This window comes from Pinus tabuliformis, chromosome 8, assembly GCF_031772625.1.
Source record: "Pinus tabuliformis cultivar Carrire ecotype Pingquan chromosome 8, CPIR1, whole genome shotgun sequence".
In the NCBI taxonomy this organism is placed as follows: Eukaryota; Viridiplantae; Streptophyta; class Pinopsida; order Pinales; family Pinaceae; genus Pinus; species Pinus tabuliformis.
In genome coordinates, this window is record NC_142294.1 from 946,878,423 (window position 1) to 946,896,430 (window position 18,008).

At 38.1% G+C, this 18,008-nt stretch overlaps 2 protein-coding genes across 7 annotated transcripts in view; both read left to right on the top strand.

Annotated features, from left to right (window-relative positions):
* Positions 1–18,008, top strand: part of LOC149238619 (PHD finger family protein) — a 78,060-nt gene that overhangs the window by 58,191 nt on the left and 1,861 nt on the right. For all 6 annotated transcript variants that reach the window (XM_089373112.1, XM_089373115.1, XM_089373113.1 and 3 more), the window contains exon 17: positions 17,646–17,978. In XM_089373112.1, the coding sequence (XP_089229238.1) occupies positions 17,646–17,978 (333 nt within the window). The remainder of the gene's footprint in view (positions 1–17,645; positions 17,979–18,008) is intronic.
* Positions 256–17,688, top strand: LOC149238620 (uncharacterized). The gene is made up of 2 exons (XM_089373119.1): positions 256–10,053; positions 10,173–17,688. Exon 1 carries the CDS (start codon positions 7,822–7,824, stop codon positions 9,205–9,207), a length of 1,386 nt encoding a protein of 461 aa, XP_089229245.1. The 5' UTR covers positions 256–7,821; the 3' UTR covers positions 9,208–10,053; positions 10,173–17,688.

Here is an 18,008-nt window from a genome sequence, read left to right on the forward strand (position 1 = left end):
CACGCAACTGTTCCCCTGCTGCCTCCTTGACTTACCCTGCCTCGTGCTTGATCCCGCTCCTCCTTCCTTGCACACTGGAGCCCTTATTTCCTTGCACACAAGGAACTCCTATTTCCTAGTGCACAAGTCCCTATTTCCTAGTGCACTTGTGGCTCCTATTCTGTTGCACAAATCTCCACAAGTCTCCTATTTCTTAGTGCACTTGTGGCTCCTATTTCTTAGGACGCAAGCTTCCTCAAATCTGCGCACAATCAATCTCCTAAATCTTTGCGCACTTGTGATCTCCTATTTCTTAGGACACAAGCTCTTTGCGCTCTCCACAATCAAGGATGATCTCACAAACTCGTGAACTGTCTTGTCTCACAAACCTTGTGTACAAAACTTATGATTTCCTGTGCCTTTGTCCTCCTCTTTATAGATCCAATTCGAGCATGCAAGGGGCCTAGCTCAATTTAGAAACTCGAGTTCTGATTGACGAGTTAACTGAGAGTCCAACTGATTCTCTCTCCAATCAACACTTGGAGTATAACTCTATCTCCCTTCAATCAAGACTGAACTTTGAAGACTAACTCGCTCTAACTGATCTTGTAACTGCTGCCTCATTCTGTAGTCAAACCGATGAAGGCTCTACTTAACTGAAGCTCCAACTCTCCGCATGCCATATTGATAATTATTCCAGTAAACTGGAAATAAACTCATCCTAACCGAAGTCTAACACATGAGCTCACACTCATACTGAGAGAATGACAAATCAAGGTCTTCACTGGCCAAGGCACAAGCCAGAAGACGTTTACTCGCTACATTTTCAACAACTCTAGGCCTGTCTTCTCTACTTTCTGTAAGTCTGAAAGAGTTAGCAGTTTGTTTGCTGGTGTGTAATGTTTAAAGAATCAATGTACTGATGGCTTAGAGTAAATTTTAAAGAATATTTCATGTTGGAAAATCTCTCTGTACCCATTGCTGAGCGTATTAAGATTGAGAATCATTATACCTGTGGCTTAGATTAAATTTTAAAGAATATGCTACGATAAGATTACTTCATCTTTTCCTGTTTCCCTTTCCACTTGAACTTGTTACAGGTTGCCCGACTGATCATATTTATCATATATTTTCCTGTAAAATCATTGTCCAACTAGGGACTATCAGGTCCTTTGTTCGTTTGGAATTCCCTGCTACCCCCAATGTATGCATGCAAATTGTAGACTTGAGCTGCACTGTGTCTTTACACCGCTTCCCATCTGCCCCCCTTACTGTTTTATATTTTTCTGGAAATATCTTTTCTCATTTCTTTTGCTGTTAGCCAAGATAACATATCATCCAGTGATTGTAGGGTAATTGACTTAACATGAAAGCTACATTTATAAAGAAGACTGACTGCTCAACAATACAACTTTTATGTATTTGTCTATGACTGTGACAACTTTATCTGGGAATTTCTTTTATTAGTGCCCTTGTAATATTTATGTGACAGGACATGTTCACTGTGTCGGTCATTTTGAATCTGAATAGTTGAATTTTGAACCTGTATGGTTGAAGTTTCACAGCTTCGAAAATTTTTTATTGCTTAAAGATTTTGGCCAATTCATCATGGAAGACTTCTCCAGATCACGATGATGTAGTTCAAAATCAAATATGGTCAACCCTAAAATGGATTCTGTCTTATTATCTCCATTCTGCCGCTCAACAAGCTTCTGTGTGATATGTTTGTTTAGTTCTTTTCCTTTTGACTAACATGTGTGCATTAACTGTCATTGAATATCTACCATCCGTTTGTGGAAGTTATGCCTTATAATTTTTTCTAGTGGGATTCTACCTTCTTTTTGTTATTAAAAGCTAGACACATGGGGTTTTGATTCTTGAACTGGTGAACTTCGCACAAGCTAAACCCACGGGGTTTGAACTAGGGACCTGCACACAAGGAGTGCTTTAACAATACACCATTGCCGACATTTTACATCCCATGGACTAGAGGGATTGTGTGTTTCTCAGCCAAATATAGTCTTAAAAAATTATTAACTAATGTTAAAGTGGGTAATTTTGCCCAGAAATTTGTTGTTCTTGCCCAAAATCATGTTTTCCCTAGATATAATATATGATCTTTGCTCTGTCTTAGAAATTTGGTGTGGTTCAATCTGTCGCATTTATGTTTGTTGCAACTTGTCAGTGTCAAGTTTGTTGGCATGTTCTGTGTTTCCTTTGTGTCTGGTCAAGCATTCTTCTGTTCTCTTTTCTTCTAAATTCTGCACGACAGATTTTATCTCCACATTATGGCTATAGCCTTCTCTCTGTATTTCTATCTGCATTAGGGTTGTAGTCTTCTTCCTGTGCTACTATCATAGTCACAGGACTCTATGAAGAGACCTGTGAATTGTGAAGTTTATATGACTCTCTGCCATAGCTGTTCGGAGTGAGTGTAAAATGGGAGTGTGAAGTGCCAATTTCCAAAGGACTCTGAGAGGAAAGTGTTCCAAGAGTTTGTTTTATAAAATATATATATATTTTTATATATTCTGATACATATATATTCATAAAAACATTCAGAATGGTGAATTAGTTGCCGAAAATATGGAAACCTAGATCTTTGTTGTTGATTAATGGCAATCATTAAAGCATCAATCGTTTAGTACACAAAAAAAATGAAAAATGTAGCAGTTATAGCATTCCTAACAAATGGTCAACAATAAAGTTTCAAGTTTCAACAGAAAAAATTTGTCATCAACAAACTGTAAGAGATAACACTGTTTTATAATGATAAAGACAGTTAAATAATAAAATTTCAGTAACATATTTGTAATATTTTAGTATTTCACTAGTTTTGTTGAGGTTGCATAGGCCGCTCATGTGTTTCCACGCTCCCCTGCCCCCAAGTCCCGGAAACTTGGTGGAACACTGCTAGTACTCCAACGTAACTTTTCATGGAATACTTCAAATGTTGGGGAAATATCTATCTTCTCACTCATGCTTTTATTCTGCTCTCTTCTTTCATGCCCAAGGATGCTGTAATCTCGGTTTTCTAGCAGAGCAATCCCCCATTCTGCAAGCTAATAAATTCACACGAGAGCATGTCAATGTTCTCTCTTTAGAAGAGAACAATCCCATAAGAAAACTTTAATTTCCAAGACCTGAACTTGGCTAGATGACCATACATTTGGTTCAATACATCTATGAGCTAAGGCTCATTTTTCAAATCTCCTGGTTTCCAAGAATGTTGCAAATTCTATCAAATGTGTGATAGCAAGGATTAAAACATGACGCGAATAAAACCAAAATATAATCAACATAGCATTGTCTAGTTCATATTTAGGGCTTTTAGTCCATTCCATGTATCATATACATATTAAAAAGTTTATGATGTTATTATATACTTGTGCAGCACTTATATGGCAAATGTTCAGCATTTGCCTTCTCATGTTGTTTTCCATTCCTAAAAATCAGAATCCATGACACTTTTTCACAGACAACAAAATTTGAGCACTCATTTCCATATGATCCAATGAATCCTTAGCTTTTAATAGTTATATTTCAGGTGTGATTCTTTTTCACCTATCCTTCCATGCCTATTTTCAGTAATAGTGCATTTTTTTAATTTTTAAATATCAAAATTCCTCGCTCATGGACAACAAACAAGTCTGGGAAGTTCTGAGAGACTTACTTCCTATATGCAAAAAGAAGCACAACATAAAATATTCAGTGATTACATTGTAACCATTTTAAACCGTCCTTAAATCTCGAGTCTTTGTATACTCTGTCCAAGTATAGCAATATTAAGGGGTGGCAGGTGCAGGGTTGTTTCATCATCAATCCTAAAGAAATCATAAAACAAGCTATCCATGAGGAATAGGAATGCGGCCGAGATGTTGGCTCTTTATTAAGGACTGACAATGACAAAGGCTAACGGTTTACAAAAGACCACCAGAATAAACAGTAGGGGGGAACTATCTCTTGTACCCCTCCCATGACATTACTTGTTTGCTTATTAACATGTTTTTGATCCATCTTGTCAAGTGTTATGTTGCATGTACAAGGGCAGGGACGGAGTTAAAGAATCATCATACCTTTGATCTGCATTCATTCACAAAGGAAATGGCAAGTTTTATTACAGTTTGGCTCTTTGGGTTCCATGTTTTTTAAGACTGCCCCTGGCAAATGAGGTTGCAGCCTGTGTGAAGAAAGCAGTCAGTGTTCCTTCACCCTCATCTGGGTAAGTGGGTCTGTAGCTTCTGCTTTCTTTATGATATTTAAGCTGCCTATAGGGGGAGTCTAGGGAGAAGCCTCTCTGCTGGGATTAGACTGGGACAGCCAGTGTTTAGATTTTATTTTGACGTGAAGATTTCTGTTGGGACTAGCATAGAATTTGGGATGAAAGGGCATCAATGTCGGCCTTGTTAATTTGTGCTGTGTAAGCTAGCATAGGCTAGAAGGGGTATGTGTCAGAGCTGCAAGTGAAGCTAATCAATACTTCCACTAATTAGTCGCACCAGCAAAAGTGATAATACATGGATTCTGGACAAGCGAGCATTGAGCCCAAAAGGCATCAGTTCTTGCTGCTCAATTGTCTGAGTTCAAGAGAGGGAGAGGGAGTTTATTCATGAAAAGTCCTTATCAAAAGTAAGAAGATGTGGAGGCTAAAATGGGCACTTTGTATACTTTAGTGGCCAAAATTGCACAATTCCTTTCTGTCCTATGGAGCCATCACAATCCTCACCCAATTTCCAAAATTTTCTGTTGGCTCTTTTCATCCTTTCTCATCTCAGCTGAAAGAGGAAAATACTATGGCTCATTACCTCAGTCTTCCCACTCAGAACTTTGTATTAGGCATAGTCAATTCAGCATTTTCATTCAAGAAGTTCAGGCAACCATTTTTCCTGGGAGCAAAATACCAGGCTTGTGTCAAGGAAGAAACTCAAAGCGAGCTTGTTCTTATGTAATTCTCAGTGCTATCATGTTTTTTGAGGCAACTCTGTTATTAGGACAATATATTAAGCAACATACCAGCTGCATTAACAGTCATAGGCACAGGACAGCAAGTATAGTTTCATTTTAAACAGTCTTTTTGGAGTTTTGGAATATTTTGATCTGATGGCATTGGCCAAAACTTTGTTGTTTTGTACACCACCGTCTAGTTTGTCCACAGTTTCTTTTAATATAAAAGCTACACATTTCTGAATTTTCTTTTATATTATAGCAATATTTATCCTAACTGTTTCAACAATATGCCAAAACTATCAATTAATTGAAGATTTAGATTAAACACATTGTGAACCACATTTTTCTAATTTCATTCTCTATGAATATTATCAAGTAATATAAACAGAATCTCTCAGGTTCACTTGTTCCTTGTTTTGATTACTTTGGCTGATCTAAATTAACTTTTCTCTCTTGCTTGTTCAATTAATTTCAAGTCCAATAATTCTTGCACAATATGTAGGAATACCTAGAATAGTCAAGGAAAATTTGAAATATTCTAGCACAATGTCACAGATTAAATTTCTTGGGTCAGCAACCAATCATGTTATATAACTAATACATGTGAAATAGAATTTACTATAGATTACTCATAAAAATATATTAATGATATTAATAATTGATTGATTCATCCTTTCTTACTTGACCTGCGTCCTGATTCTTAATGCATCTATAATAGCAGTCTTACCACTGCACAAATACATCATTCTATCTTCTTATTGCTTCAGTATCCATTAATGTAATTTATTTTACTCATGACATACCTGTTAACTTTTCGATCTCTTCTCAAAGAGAAACAAAAACAACAGATAATTTCTCATAAATGATACAAGTAGAAAATTGTAATGTCCCCGACTGCTTAGGAGAAGTAAGATGCGTTCCACTAGCCCAACAAGTTCTCGTAGGCTAAGGCAGGGTTTTTTTTTAATAAGGGAACATGATTCGCCTAGGAACAGGGGGGCATATCTTAAGCTAGTGAAAAGTCACTTTACATGAAAGTTTCCTGAAGTGACTTAATAAAATATTAAAAGGGTAAAATGGCGACAAAAGTGGCGACTCAATTATAAAAGAAAAAATGAGTCTCTCCTCATTATTTCACTTGCATTTTTTAGAAAACGAGTTCTTTGAGAGTTTTGAGAAGAGAAGCTTAAGGTTTGAATAACCCTAACCACCATATCTAATGGCGGTGTTGAAACCAATGAAACAGGAATCGGCGATTTAGTCGATTAATTGCGATTCCCACTCGGCTCGGTATGGAAACGATCAGATCCGAATCTTCCGTAGTCAAATCGCGTTGACTGAGTTTGACTCGTGGTCAACGCGATTTTGACTCGCGCGTCTACCGATTATTCCGACTCTGCGTTTTTTTCCGAGTCCCGCCAAAATTTTTGGGTTTAGGTTTATCGGGTTTCTGTTTGTGGCGTTTACGGTTTATCACTTTATCGACCTGTTTCATGATTCATACTCCCGCGTCCAGCGTCCAGACACCGCCTCGGAGCTGCATTCGACCGTCGACGCCGCATTGTTGAGAATCGATACCTGCGTGAGCGGCGAGCCTTCAGGTAACTCCTCCCGCGTCCAGTGTCCAGACACCGCCTCGGAGCTGCATTCGACTGTCGACGCCGCAATGTTGAGAATCGATACCTGCGTGAGCGGCAAGCCTTTAGGTAACTCCTCTCTCTATATAATATATATATAATGATGAATCGTGTGTAGTCGGCAGCATGATCAGGTGATGCGAATCGCAATACAGCAGACTCGCAGAGAAGAACAGGTACCCGTGAACGAGGATTGTTTCATGCATTACAGCTGCACCACTGTATGACGAAGAATAGTGTGAGTTCGGCAATCCAGGGGTCTGAGCGTTGGACTGTAATTAATAATACCATCAAGCCACACCACTGTCAATATCACTGTCTGTCATTAAGGAAAGGTCACTGCTATCAAGGTGTATGATTGTCATGCATCGAGGCCCGTATCACAACAATCTCTTTACAATGTTCACATATGTAACTCATCAATTGACCACTGTAACCTGTTATTAAAAGGATTGTCATCACTAACATGGTCACATTACAAGGTCTCGTTTATGTCATGGCCACCGGTATATCAATGGTCTCAAGCACTGTAGGTTGCTGTCACATCAAGGTACTGTCATGAGGGTTTCTCCAAATATAACTGCCATACAGCCTTTGAAGTTTAGATAGGCCCTTGCTGCCATAAATTTATTGTCACAGAATCTCATGTCAACAGGGATGCTGTCTCAATATTGTCATAATTCATACTCTGTTCAAAAGTTCTGCCCTCTAGGCTCTAAGTGTCACAAGAGAATATGATTTGTTGTAGGTGCTAAAAGACAATCCTTCCTGTCAATCTCTATTCATCATAAGACAACTTTAATCTGGACATTGCTTCAGAGATACAAGTGTATAAAAATAATTCAGGAATTAACCACAAGTGACAATGTACAAGTACTGAGCATGAACACTGATTAAACCCTGATTTGAAACCCTTACTGATGAGATATACCACTGCTGTAAATGATGTCAGCATGAATACCCAAAAATTCCTTTTCTGCTGAGGACTGAAAAGGCTTCAACTATCACTGTGTTCATTTAGCACTTCAAGGGCTAGGTCTTTCTTCAACGTTCAGGTCTGCATTGTCACAAATGTTATGCTGGACATCTGTCTTCGACTCTTCATTTAATTTTTTAAATTTCTAGCATATTTTAAATTTTTGGATAATTTTTAAATTTGATTTTTTGTTGTCTTTCACAGGAGCCACAAATTAAATAGAAGCCAGACTCCAAATCTTAACAGAAGCCACAAATTAAACACAAGTTCAAAGCAACAACAATGCCGAGAGAGCGGGACTTTGCTTGGGCTTATTGTGACAAGATTCCCGGAAAATCCTTACTCCTTTGTAAATTTTGCAAAAAGGAATGCAGTGGAGGCATTTATAGATTCAAGATCCACCTTGCAAAAATACCTGGCCATGATATAGGTATTTGCGGCACCGTTGACGAGAATGTCCAATACCAAGCAGCCTTGGCCCTTGATATGTTAGAGCAGCATAATGCCAAGAAAGCAAAGCAAAATGCTGAAATAGGAAATGTTGGAGTTGATACTTTTTCTGCCACTAGCCCCATGTCACCTCAATCTGTTGAACCCTCAATGCCGTTCCCAAGTTTTCCACACATGCCTCCAAGGCGAAGTCAAACTCAAAGCCATGCCAGTCCTTCAACTCCTTCCTTCAACACTGGAGGTGGAAACATAAACACCTTTTTTGCTCCCCGCACAAAACCCAGTTCCCAACCTACCTTGGATGGCACTGGTTGGAAAAAAAATATCCATAGTCAGGCAAGGAAGGCCATTGCTAACTTTTGGTACTATTCTGACATACCTTTCCACTGTGCCAGAAGTCCTTATTGGCAAGCTATGATTGATGCAATTGCTGCTGCAGGTCCAGGGTTCAAAGCCCCTACATCAGAGAGCCTTAGGACAGATATGTTGTTAGAGAGTGTTGAAGATGTCATGCTTGTGCTAGCTGAGTTTCATTCATCATGGGTAGAAACAGGGTGCACCATCATGAGTGATGGATGGACAGATCAGAGGAATAAAACTTTAATAAATTTCCTTGTATCTTGCCCCGCAGGCACAATGTTTCTCAAGTCAGTGGATGCTTCAGATAAGGTTAAGACTGCCCAACTTATCTGTGAAATGATGGAGGAAGTCGTTCAAGAAGTGGGAGAAGAAAATGTTGTACAAATTGTCACCGATAATGCAGCGAATTATATGGCTGCTGGTAGACTTTTTGAGATGAGGCACCCCACTATTTTTTGGACCTCTTGTGCTACCCATTGCATAGATTTAATGCTTGAGGACATTGGTAAGCTTCATTGGATACATGAGGTTGTGGAGAAGGCAAAATCCATAACCAAATACCTATACAACCACACTATTGTCCTAAACACTATGAGAATATACACTGAAGGTAAAGAAATTGTTCGACCTGCAGTGACTAGATTTGCAACAAATTTCATATCTTTGCAATCTGTGGTTGAGCAAAAGATAAATCTGAAGAGGATGTTCTTGGGACCTGAGTGGATGGGATCTAAACATTCCAAGACCCCTGAAGGCATCGAAATTGCTGCACTTGTGTTTAATGATGGCTTCTGGAAAGATGCTGAAGAGATTATTGCTGTGACGGAGTCCCTTGTTAGAGTTCTCAGGTACTTTTAGTCTTTTAACTTTTTCATTTTTTAAATTTCATTTCAAGCTTCTTTTTATTTACAATGTTTCATATTTCTTTAAATTTGAATGCTTGAACTTTCAAGATGGTTGATGGTGACAAACCCGCTATGGGTTACATTTATGAGGCGATGGATCTCGCAAAGGAGGCCATCAAAAGAAGATATGGGGATGATGAGACAAAGTATATGCCTCTTTGGGACATTATAGATGCACGTTGGGATAGGAAATTGCATTCTCCCTTACATGCTGCTGGGTACTTCTTAAACCCACAATATTTTTATGATAAGAGCAAATTTAATGAGGATGGGGAGGTTGGCAGAGGACTTATGACATGCTTGGAAAGGTGCTTCCCTGATCCAGAACAACAAAGTCGTGTCTTTTCCCAACTACAAGATTATAGGGCACCATCTAAATTGTTTGCCTATACCAGTGTTATAAGACAAAGGTCAAAGATGTTGCCAGGTACCCAGCTTGAAGGCTTCATCAATTCATTAAATTTGTTTAAACTTTATTTTTTATGTTAAATGTTTTATTAAATTTTCTTTTCTTTTTAAGTTTTTACTATTTACTAATTTGGTACTTCTAGTCTTCTACTCACAAACCCTTACCACTTGCTAGGTCTTTGGTGGCAAAACTTTGGTAGTGATATGCCAGATTTGAAGAGATTTCCCATTCGAATCTTAAACCAAGCATGCAGTGCTTCAGGTTGTGAACGCAACTGGAGCATGTTTGAGAAAATACATTCTAAGAAGCGCAACCGATTGACACAAAAGCGCTTGAATGACCTTGTATTTGTCCATTACAATCTACGACTTCGCAACAAACAAATACAAGGTGAGATTCGAGAGCTTGAATTTGAAGGTTTCATAATCTAGTTCGTACTTTAAAAGTTTAAAGTTCAAACTTCAAAGTGAAATTTTAATTCACATTTCAATGTCTCATGATAATGACAGGTATTGATCATTCACCAATCGACCTTGAAGAGTTAGATTTGCAAGCTACAAATGCGGCAGAATGGGTTCAATTAGATGAGCCTCCTCTTTTCAGCCTTCATGACTTGGAGAACTTTGAGAGTCAAGAAAGCGAAGGAGTGGGAGGAATCGCTTCTAGTTCTCACTCTTAAGAGTCTTAGACTCTTAGTTGCTGATTTTTTTCTGATTAGTATGCAGTTTTTAACTTTTTTGTAAACTTTTAGAAGCATATGCTTCTAAGGACTCAAGACTCAGTGCTTTGGATCATGTGTGGACTCATAACATATATGAGATACTTATTTATTCATGATATTTTGGACATCTATTGATATTATGCATTGTTTGGACATACCTTTACCCAATATTAATGAAAAATGTTTTTTTTTAATTCAATATATGTGTATATTTTTATTTAATGAATTTGCCGATTTTTTCCCGATCCGATTAAAACTCTTCGCTCTTTTGCCTCGCCGATTTATTGCCGATTCCGAGTCTGGTAACATTGGTTGAAACTAGACACCCTAGTTGGTCTTGAGAGTGAAATCACTCAGATTTCACCTTTTTGCTTTCGTGGAGTAAAGGATTTGCCAGAGACCTTGAGGTGAAGAGGTTTTATCAATTGATCTTCTGATTTTGTGTTTCTCATACATCTTCTTTCAGGTTGAAGCCATAGCCAAATTTGGACCACATTCTGCTAGGCATTTAGTGGGTCGAAGTTCAGGGGCTGAGTTCCTTTAACCAGAGGGACTGTACACTCTATGGCTGTTTGAGGTTGAAGTTCCATCCACAAGGGAACAAGTTTCATTCTATTTAGAGGGCTGAGTTATCTTCTTTTCTCTTGGCCGAGTTTAGTCTAATAATGGGGTCAAGTAAAGGGATCGAGTTTGTTACTGTAGTGCGGCCATGCTCCTCCTGTATGTCGCTAGAGGAATGTCTTCCATGGGGGACTGAGTTTTAAGAGTTTGTTTGCCTGAGTTGCACACAAAGACCAAGATACTTGCTCCTGTGCACATTTATCAGCCCACTGGTTGCATATTTTCCAGGATGCATGGAGTTTCATGGGGAGGCTTGTTATGACTGCTACTTCATATAAAAGCATAAGGCTGTCGGGGTTTATTATCTTGGAGCATTTATTGCATCATGCTCATTCTGCATCATGGCAAGCTTGTCTCTGAAGTATAGAAACTTTGCTCTAGACAAAGGCTTGGTGAAAATGTTTGTAATCTGCTCGTCTGCGGATATGTATGGAGCTTCATTGCTCCCCTCTTCACCATGTCTCAGATGAAGTGATATTTGATCTATGTTTGATCAAATAGCCCTGCAAGTAGCTTCCAAAGCCACATTGCTTCTTGATTTGCGACATTTGTTGCAATATACACTGTCTTTGCTATACTAAGTGCGACAGAAGTCTGCTTTATAGCAAACCGGCTGGTTTATAGCAAACCGGCTGGTTCCATCCTAAACCGGCCGGTTAGGAGGCATGCCCACCGTGACATGGAAAAGCGACTTGCTGAGTGTGTTTTAGGGGTTTTGGGGAGAAACTAAGGGTGCTTTCCCTCCAAAAACACCCTCTCCAAGCCTTTAAGAGGCCCCTCTCCCTCTCATTTGTCTCACACATCTCATTTGGAGTGTTTGTGAGTTTACTTGGGAGCTTGGAGAGTGTTGAGTTTTTGCTGGAGTAGTGGAACAACAGAGTTTAAGCTAAGTAGTAGTCATCATGCCTCCAAAAGCCAGAGATACTGCATGGGCTCATTGTGATATGATCGATGACAAAATGATCTGCAAATATTTCCAAAAATCCATTCCAGGAGGGGGTATTAACAGGTTCAAGCAACACTTCGCTGGGCTAGGAGGCCATGTAAGGCCATGTGGAGCACCAAATGAAATAATAGGGCATATTAGGGCAGAATACCTTCAGAAGTTTGAGACTCAAGTCACTGAACCAATAGAGAAGTTTGTGACTGCAAAGTTTGGGAGTCGAGACTCAACCAACTGAGTTTGATCATGATGACTCATGAGAAGTTTCAAGTGATAATGTTGATCACTATTATAGTATTATCATATATGTAGACTTGAGTCTTGTAGTAGGCCACTGGCCCCATAGTTTGTAGGCTTTGTTTTTGCACTCTAGAGGCCATTTAGAGCCTCATTGCTTATGTATTTTGTCGATGATATGTATTGCACTCGGTGCCATTTTGATATATTCACTTTACATGGTATATAAATGTGCAATCTTTGCATATTTTGTCTCTATTGGCTTGGAATCATGGTTTTAAATCTTAAAAATAGTTTTTTTCATTAAAAACTAATTATTTAATCTATTTTTCTAAAACCGGTTCGTTTAGACCAAACCAGTCCCGGTTAGACCGGTTCCGGTCAGTAAACCGGTTCATTAGGTGGACTGGTCTGGTCACCGGTTCTGGTTTTAAAAACACTGGTTTGGACACCTATTAGGGTTCAGGATTCTGTGTCAACTTTGATGAATCATTTTAACTTGGGATCCACAAAAACATTTATTATAGTGCTTTCTCAGTATTTATGTGCCAATGAGTTTATCTGATGTTGTTGTTGCTTTATATTTTCAAAATTTTGAAGAAATGAATATATTTTGTATTTTTTAATGGCTGCCATGATTTTCTGATTTTTTCGTTGATGTTTCCTAGATGTTTTTGGGATCCTTGTTGATTTTTTGCTGATGCTGATGTTATCAACACTGGTGATAATTTCTGTCACGAAATCCTGCCAATATGGGGACCAAACCACATTAAAACTGATACCACAAGCAAAGACTACCCTTGCCACTCTTGACTCAACTTATTCTCTCCCTTGATTGTTGAGCATTTTTGACATTCTAGTATCTTTCACTGCATTTCATGGCGTGGATATGTCTTCTTCTACGACTGTTGCCCTCCTTTTTTTTTACTTAATGAACAATGTTTGGCTCATTGCTAGCAACCTGACGAGGATTGCTAGTGCTACCATTTCCAATCTGCATCTTTAATACTTGAACTGTTGAGGACCATCTTGCCCTTTCTAAAATGTAGCCTTTCCTTGAGATTTCTAGTATGTGCATGGGCTTCAACACCGTTTACCTCTTAATGCAAAACACGAGCCTAGCCTCGTGTCAGGGCCCTTGAAGGTCCTCTCGCTTTTACATAAATTTCACCTACATTCCCATGAATCCCCACCACCCATTTGTTTGAGTTGGGTAACATACTTCCAAAAATGAAAGTATTCTTGCCGCAGGCAGTTGTATGCTTGAGGAGATCTAGCAGCACTAGGAAAACCACTTTGAGAAGTCAGGAATGCTGCAAAAACAATAAATAAATCCACTCTCCAAACAAATCTGCTCACCAGACATGTCCTTTTTCTGGAAATGCACCAATGCTTGCTCACAATTCTCCAGAACACCAGTAAAATGCTTGCTTGCTGCTGCTGTACGAATGTCCTCTTGCTAAAGAATGTGTGACGACTAAGTGATTGAAGTGATTATTTATAGAAAGGAAAAGGCTGTTAGGGTTTCTAGGGATTTCTATTTTTTTTAAATGAATGTAAAATTGGGTTAACTAGTTTGTGGAGTGATTAGAAATAAAATTTAATGTTAGATTAAGAATTCTATTTTTTTGAAATGAATGAAAAATGGGGTTAATTAGTTTTTGGAGTGATTAGAAATGAAATTTAATGTTAGATTAAGCCTTTTTTGCTGTGTTGCACATATTGCGATAATATCAGAATTATCATGATATTATTGCCGAAAATAATTTGCCTTTCTTGGAAATTATCACCCTGTTTCTAAAAAATGCAATATAAGTTGCGGTTTGGGTTTTTCAAAGGTCATTTTCATTTTTCTTGTGCTAAGATTGAGCTTTGAGGGTTGTGTGAGTCTTGTGACCATTTTTCATCAAGCAAACAAGGGAAAATCCATAGTTTTCTTTGCCATCAGCTGAGCATTTTTGGAGTGGAGATTTACTCCAGTATACCATATCCATATTTCCAGGTATGAAAAAAAATTGCCTTCCTTTTCTTTGTTTTCCAAGATTAGTATATACTATAAATTTAGAGTCTGCCTCTTCTTACCCTCTTTTGAATTTCCACATTTGTTTTGTGTGGTAGGTCCAAAACTTGAAAATTTAATCAGAGCTCTACAAAATGGCAAAGCCATTGGACCAAATGTGGGAGTATGGTGAGCCATGTGAGGGTGATAATAGAACAAAGCTGAGTTGCAAGCTTTGTGGAATGGAAATGTTTGGCGGAATCACCTGCTTGAAATACCACGTTGCCAAAATCCTAGGGCATCATGTGAATATTTGTCCTATAGCTACCCTAGATGTTGTTCTTATTGCAAAGAACTCAATTCTTGATACGGCTAGAAAGAGTGATTAGAGGGAGGAAGTAAGGAATTTCATGGGAACAACAAGCTACTTAAGGGCGAGGGAAACCTAGTCCTTTGCCACACCTCCTTAGTGCAGTATTATTATCGGATTATCTTTATAGTATCTAAAAGCTGAATGCCTCATGATGATCATCTCATGAGATACATTTATTTTTGTTTTAACTTTTATTGTGATTTTGTTTTTAAGTTTTTACTATAACTTGTTAGAACTTACGACCGAGGAGTTAGGACAAATTACAAATATCACATTTCAATATCTACTATCAATGATTGATGTACCACTTGACATCTTATACATTTTATATTGTAGTTTTATTTTCATATTTGTGTGACAATGTGTTTGTTTGGTGTTGATGTTTGCTTTAAAAGAATAAAAAATTGAAAATAAAGTTAAGACTTGAGACAAATTTCATATTTCAGTGTCTACTATCAATGATTGATGTACCACTTGACATCTTATACATTTTATATTGTAGTTTTATTTTCATATTTGTGTGACAATGTATTTGTTTGATGTTGATGTAGCTTTAAAAGAATGAAATTTTGAAAGAAATGATTATTTTTGGAGTTTTTTCAAGTTTCACTTCCGATATTTTCCCTGACATTGTCGATAATTTAAATTTTGGACCCCCGGTGATAATTTGCCAATAACGAAAATTGTAACATTGATTTTTTGGCCATAGAAGGTCTGCACACACCCTTCTTGGTTGATTAAATGGGCCCACACAAGCAAAACTAGCCATGGATTTGCATTGAAATGGGGCGGATTTGGGCCAAAATGTTGCCTGCTGTAGTGTATGGTGTTTCCAAATCTTGAAGCGCTGTAAAGTGTGGCTGATGGCCTTTCAGCAGCGTTTCGGCCATGTTTTGATGTTTTGTGGTGTTTCCAGTATGTGTACGCTGGGTTGACCTTGTTAATTTTATTTGGTGTATAAAATGTTTATAATTTTGTTCGAACTATGTCTTCATAATGTATGATTATTTCTTACAAATAGCCAGTATGTCATCCTTAGATTTATGAAGAGATTTTATTTGACTACTTTATATATAGTGTTGTGAATTGTATTGTTGTCAGAACACTTATAATTGTGTGGATTGAAAATGTGTTTTGTATGTGTATATGGTTTTGATACGGTAAATAAGGTATTTGTTTACTTAAGTAATCATATTGAGCATCCAGAAAGCAGTGGGTTTGACGGGATAGGGTAAAGGATATCTAGTGTTCCTAATTTGAAAGGCAAAATTCTAAAGAAATCATGTTGTAACATAAGTCTTCCTTCAGGGTGGGAATGGAAATGGATATTCTATCATGTTTTTCTTTTTAGGATCATTAAATGCCTATCTCTTCATGTTTTAAAACTTGGTCAATTTGGATTTGGGCTCTGCTGAGTTGGCCCTCAAGGGCATTGACTTGGCTGCCAAGCCAGCTTGTGGGACTGGTTTGTTTCTGAACTGGCTGGTTCACCATGAAACTGGCCCAACTCAGCCAAGTTCGTACTTACTTGGCCATATTATCTGGTTGGTTTCCTACAGGTTGTGGGGCCATTTTGGGGGCAATACATTTTTTCACCAAAGCCAAAATTCTTCTTACCCTAAGCCTTAAAGGCACATTTCATTGATAATTTGAGACCATTTGGAGTTTTGGGGCCACAAGCCAACCTGGAATGATAATTTCTTGATGTTTTCATTTTTTCTTAAATATTTGTCTCAGGAGCCAAGCCAGCTTGTGGGACTGGTTTGTTTCTGAACTGGCTGGTTCAGTATGAAACTGGCCCAACTCAGCCAAGTTCATGCTTACTTGGCCATATTACCTGGTTGGTTTCCTACAGGCTGGGGGGCCATTTTGGGGGCAATACATTTTTTTATAGGTTTTTTCACCAAAGCCAAAATTCTTTTTACCCTAAGCCCGAAAGGCACATTTCATTGATCATTTGAGAGCATTTGGAGTTTTGGGGACACAAGCCAACCTGGCATGATAATTTTTTGATGTTTTCATTTTTTTTTTAAATATTTGTTTCAGGATGTTTGAGAGTTCCAACCTCATTGGACTTCATATGATGAAAACAATTTTTCACATCCCATTCAAATTCAGCAGACTTAGTGTTTTTTCAGAATCCCAGCAAACTGAATTTCCCTGCACTGAAGATAAATCCACTAAATCATCAAAAGGCCCCAAATGTCAGCCCATTCTAGACATGCCAAAAATAGTAGTTCCATCTCCTAAAAAATAGGAGTTCCAGAATGTGAAAATAACCGCTCCAGTAACTGGATAGAAGACCTAATAGAGATGCCATTGTGTTGCATGATATTGATCCAACCTCAGAATTGGTCCACTCCAGTATCTGAACATAAGAACTGATACACACATCCTATTGTGTTTCATGATATTGATCCAAACTCAGAATCGGTAGAGGTGACTCACCTGGCAGAGTTTGATCGTGATATTGATGCCTTGTTGGGGATTTGTTTGGATTTGAATCCCATTAGTAGAAGTAGCAGCAGGAATGGCAGCCACTAGTTCATGCTGAGGATTCCATTTCTGACAGTGGTGATGAGTTTGATGATTGATCACGTTGATCAGTTACATGTTGAAGGCTAGTGGCTTGTAGCATTCTTTTTTTTGGAATTTAGAGGCTATTTAGAGCATTCTTGATTATGTATTTTGTTTCAGATATGTATTGCACTCAGTGTCATGTTGATATATTCCCCCTTACATGGTATATACATGAACAGACTTTACATATTCTGTCTAATGTTTTGGAATCTTTAAATATATTTTTTGTTAAAGTTTTAATGTTTTATTTTTGTAAAACCAAGTCATAAAATTCAAAATGGTCCGACTTTGAGCCGAGTCTGCGCTAATCCTCGATCATTTCTGAGGCTTGAGTCTGAGTTTTAAAACATTGGTAGCTCTTGTTTAAGAGTAAACAGTTAAAATGTTTACCTTTATTTGAAATATATTTTTGGGTTGTTATAAAACCCAATGACAATTGCATAATTCATTTGTATTTATTAACACATATTGATTGAATGGTCATGTTTCTGATGTGGTAATTTTGCAGCGTGAGCTACTTCATTGCTCACATAATATCCTTGCCTCTAAAAGGGATTGCGTTGCTTTCTCTGCGGTTTTCCATAGTTCTTTTCTGCCTCCAGATGAGTATGCTGTAGAGAGCCTTGGATCAGGTCAGCTCAGAGATGTTTTACCCAGCCAATCAGAGGCAAGTCATTTGACATCTACCATGGATGATATTTTACATGGACGGATTAATGTAGATAGTTGTGTGTTAGTGGGCGAATCTGGACGTGCCAGAAGGCCACTTGCCTATTCGGCTAGTTCTGGTGGTGATGATGATAGAGATGATGCACACAGAAGGCCCAGGAATTCCAGGAAGGTGGGTAATTATCATTATCTTTGTCATTTT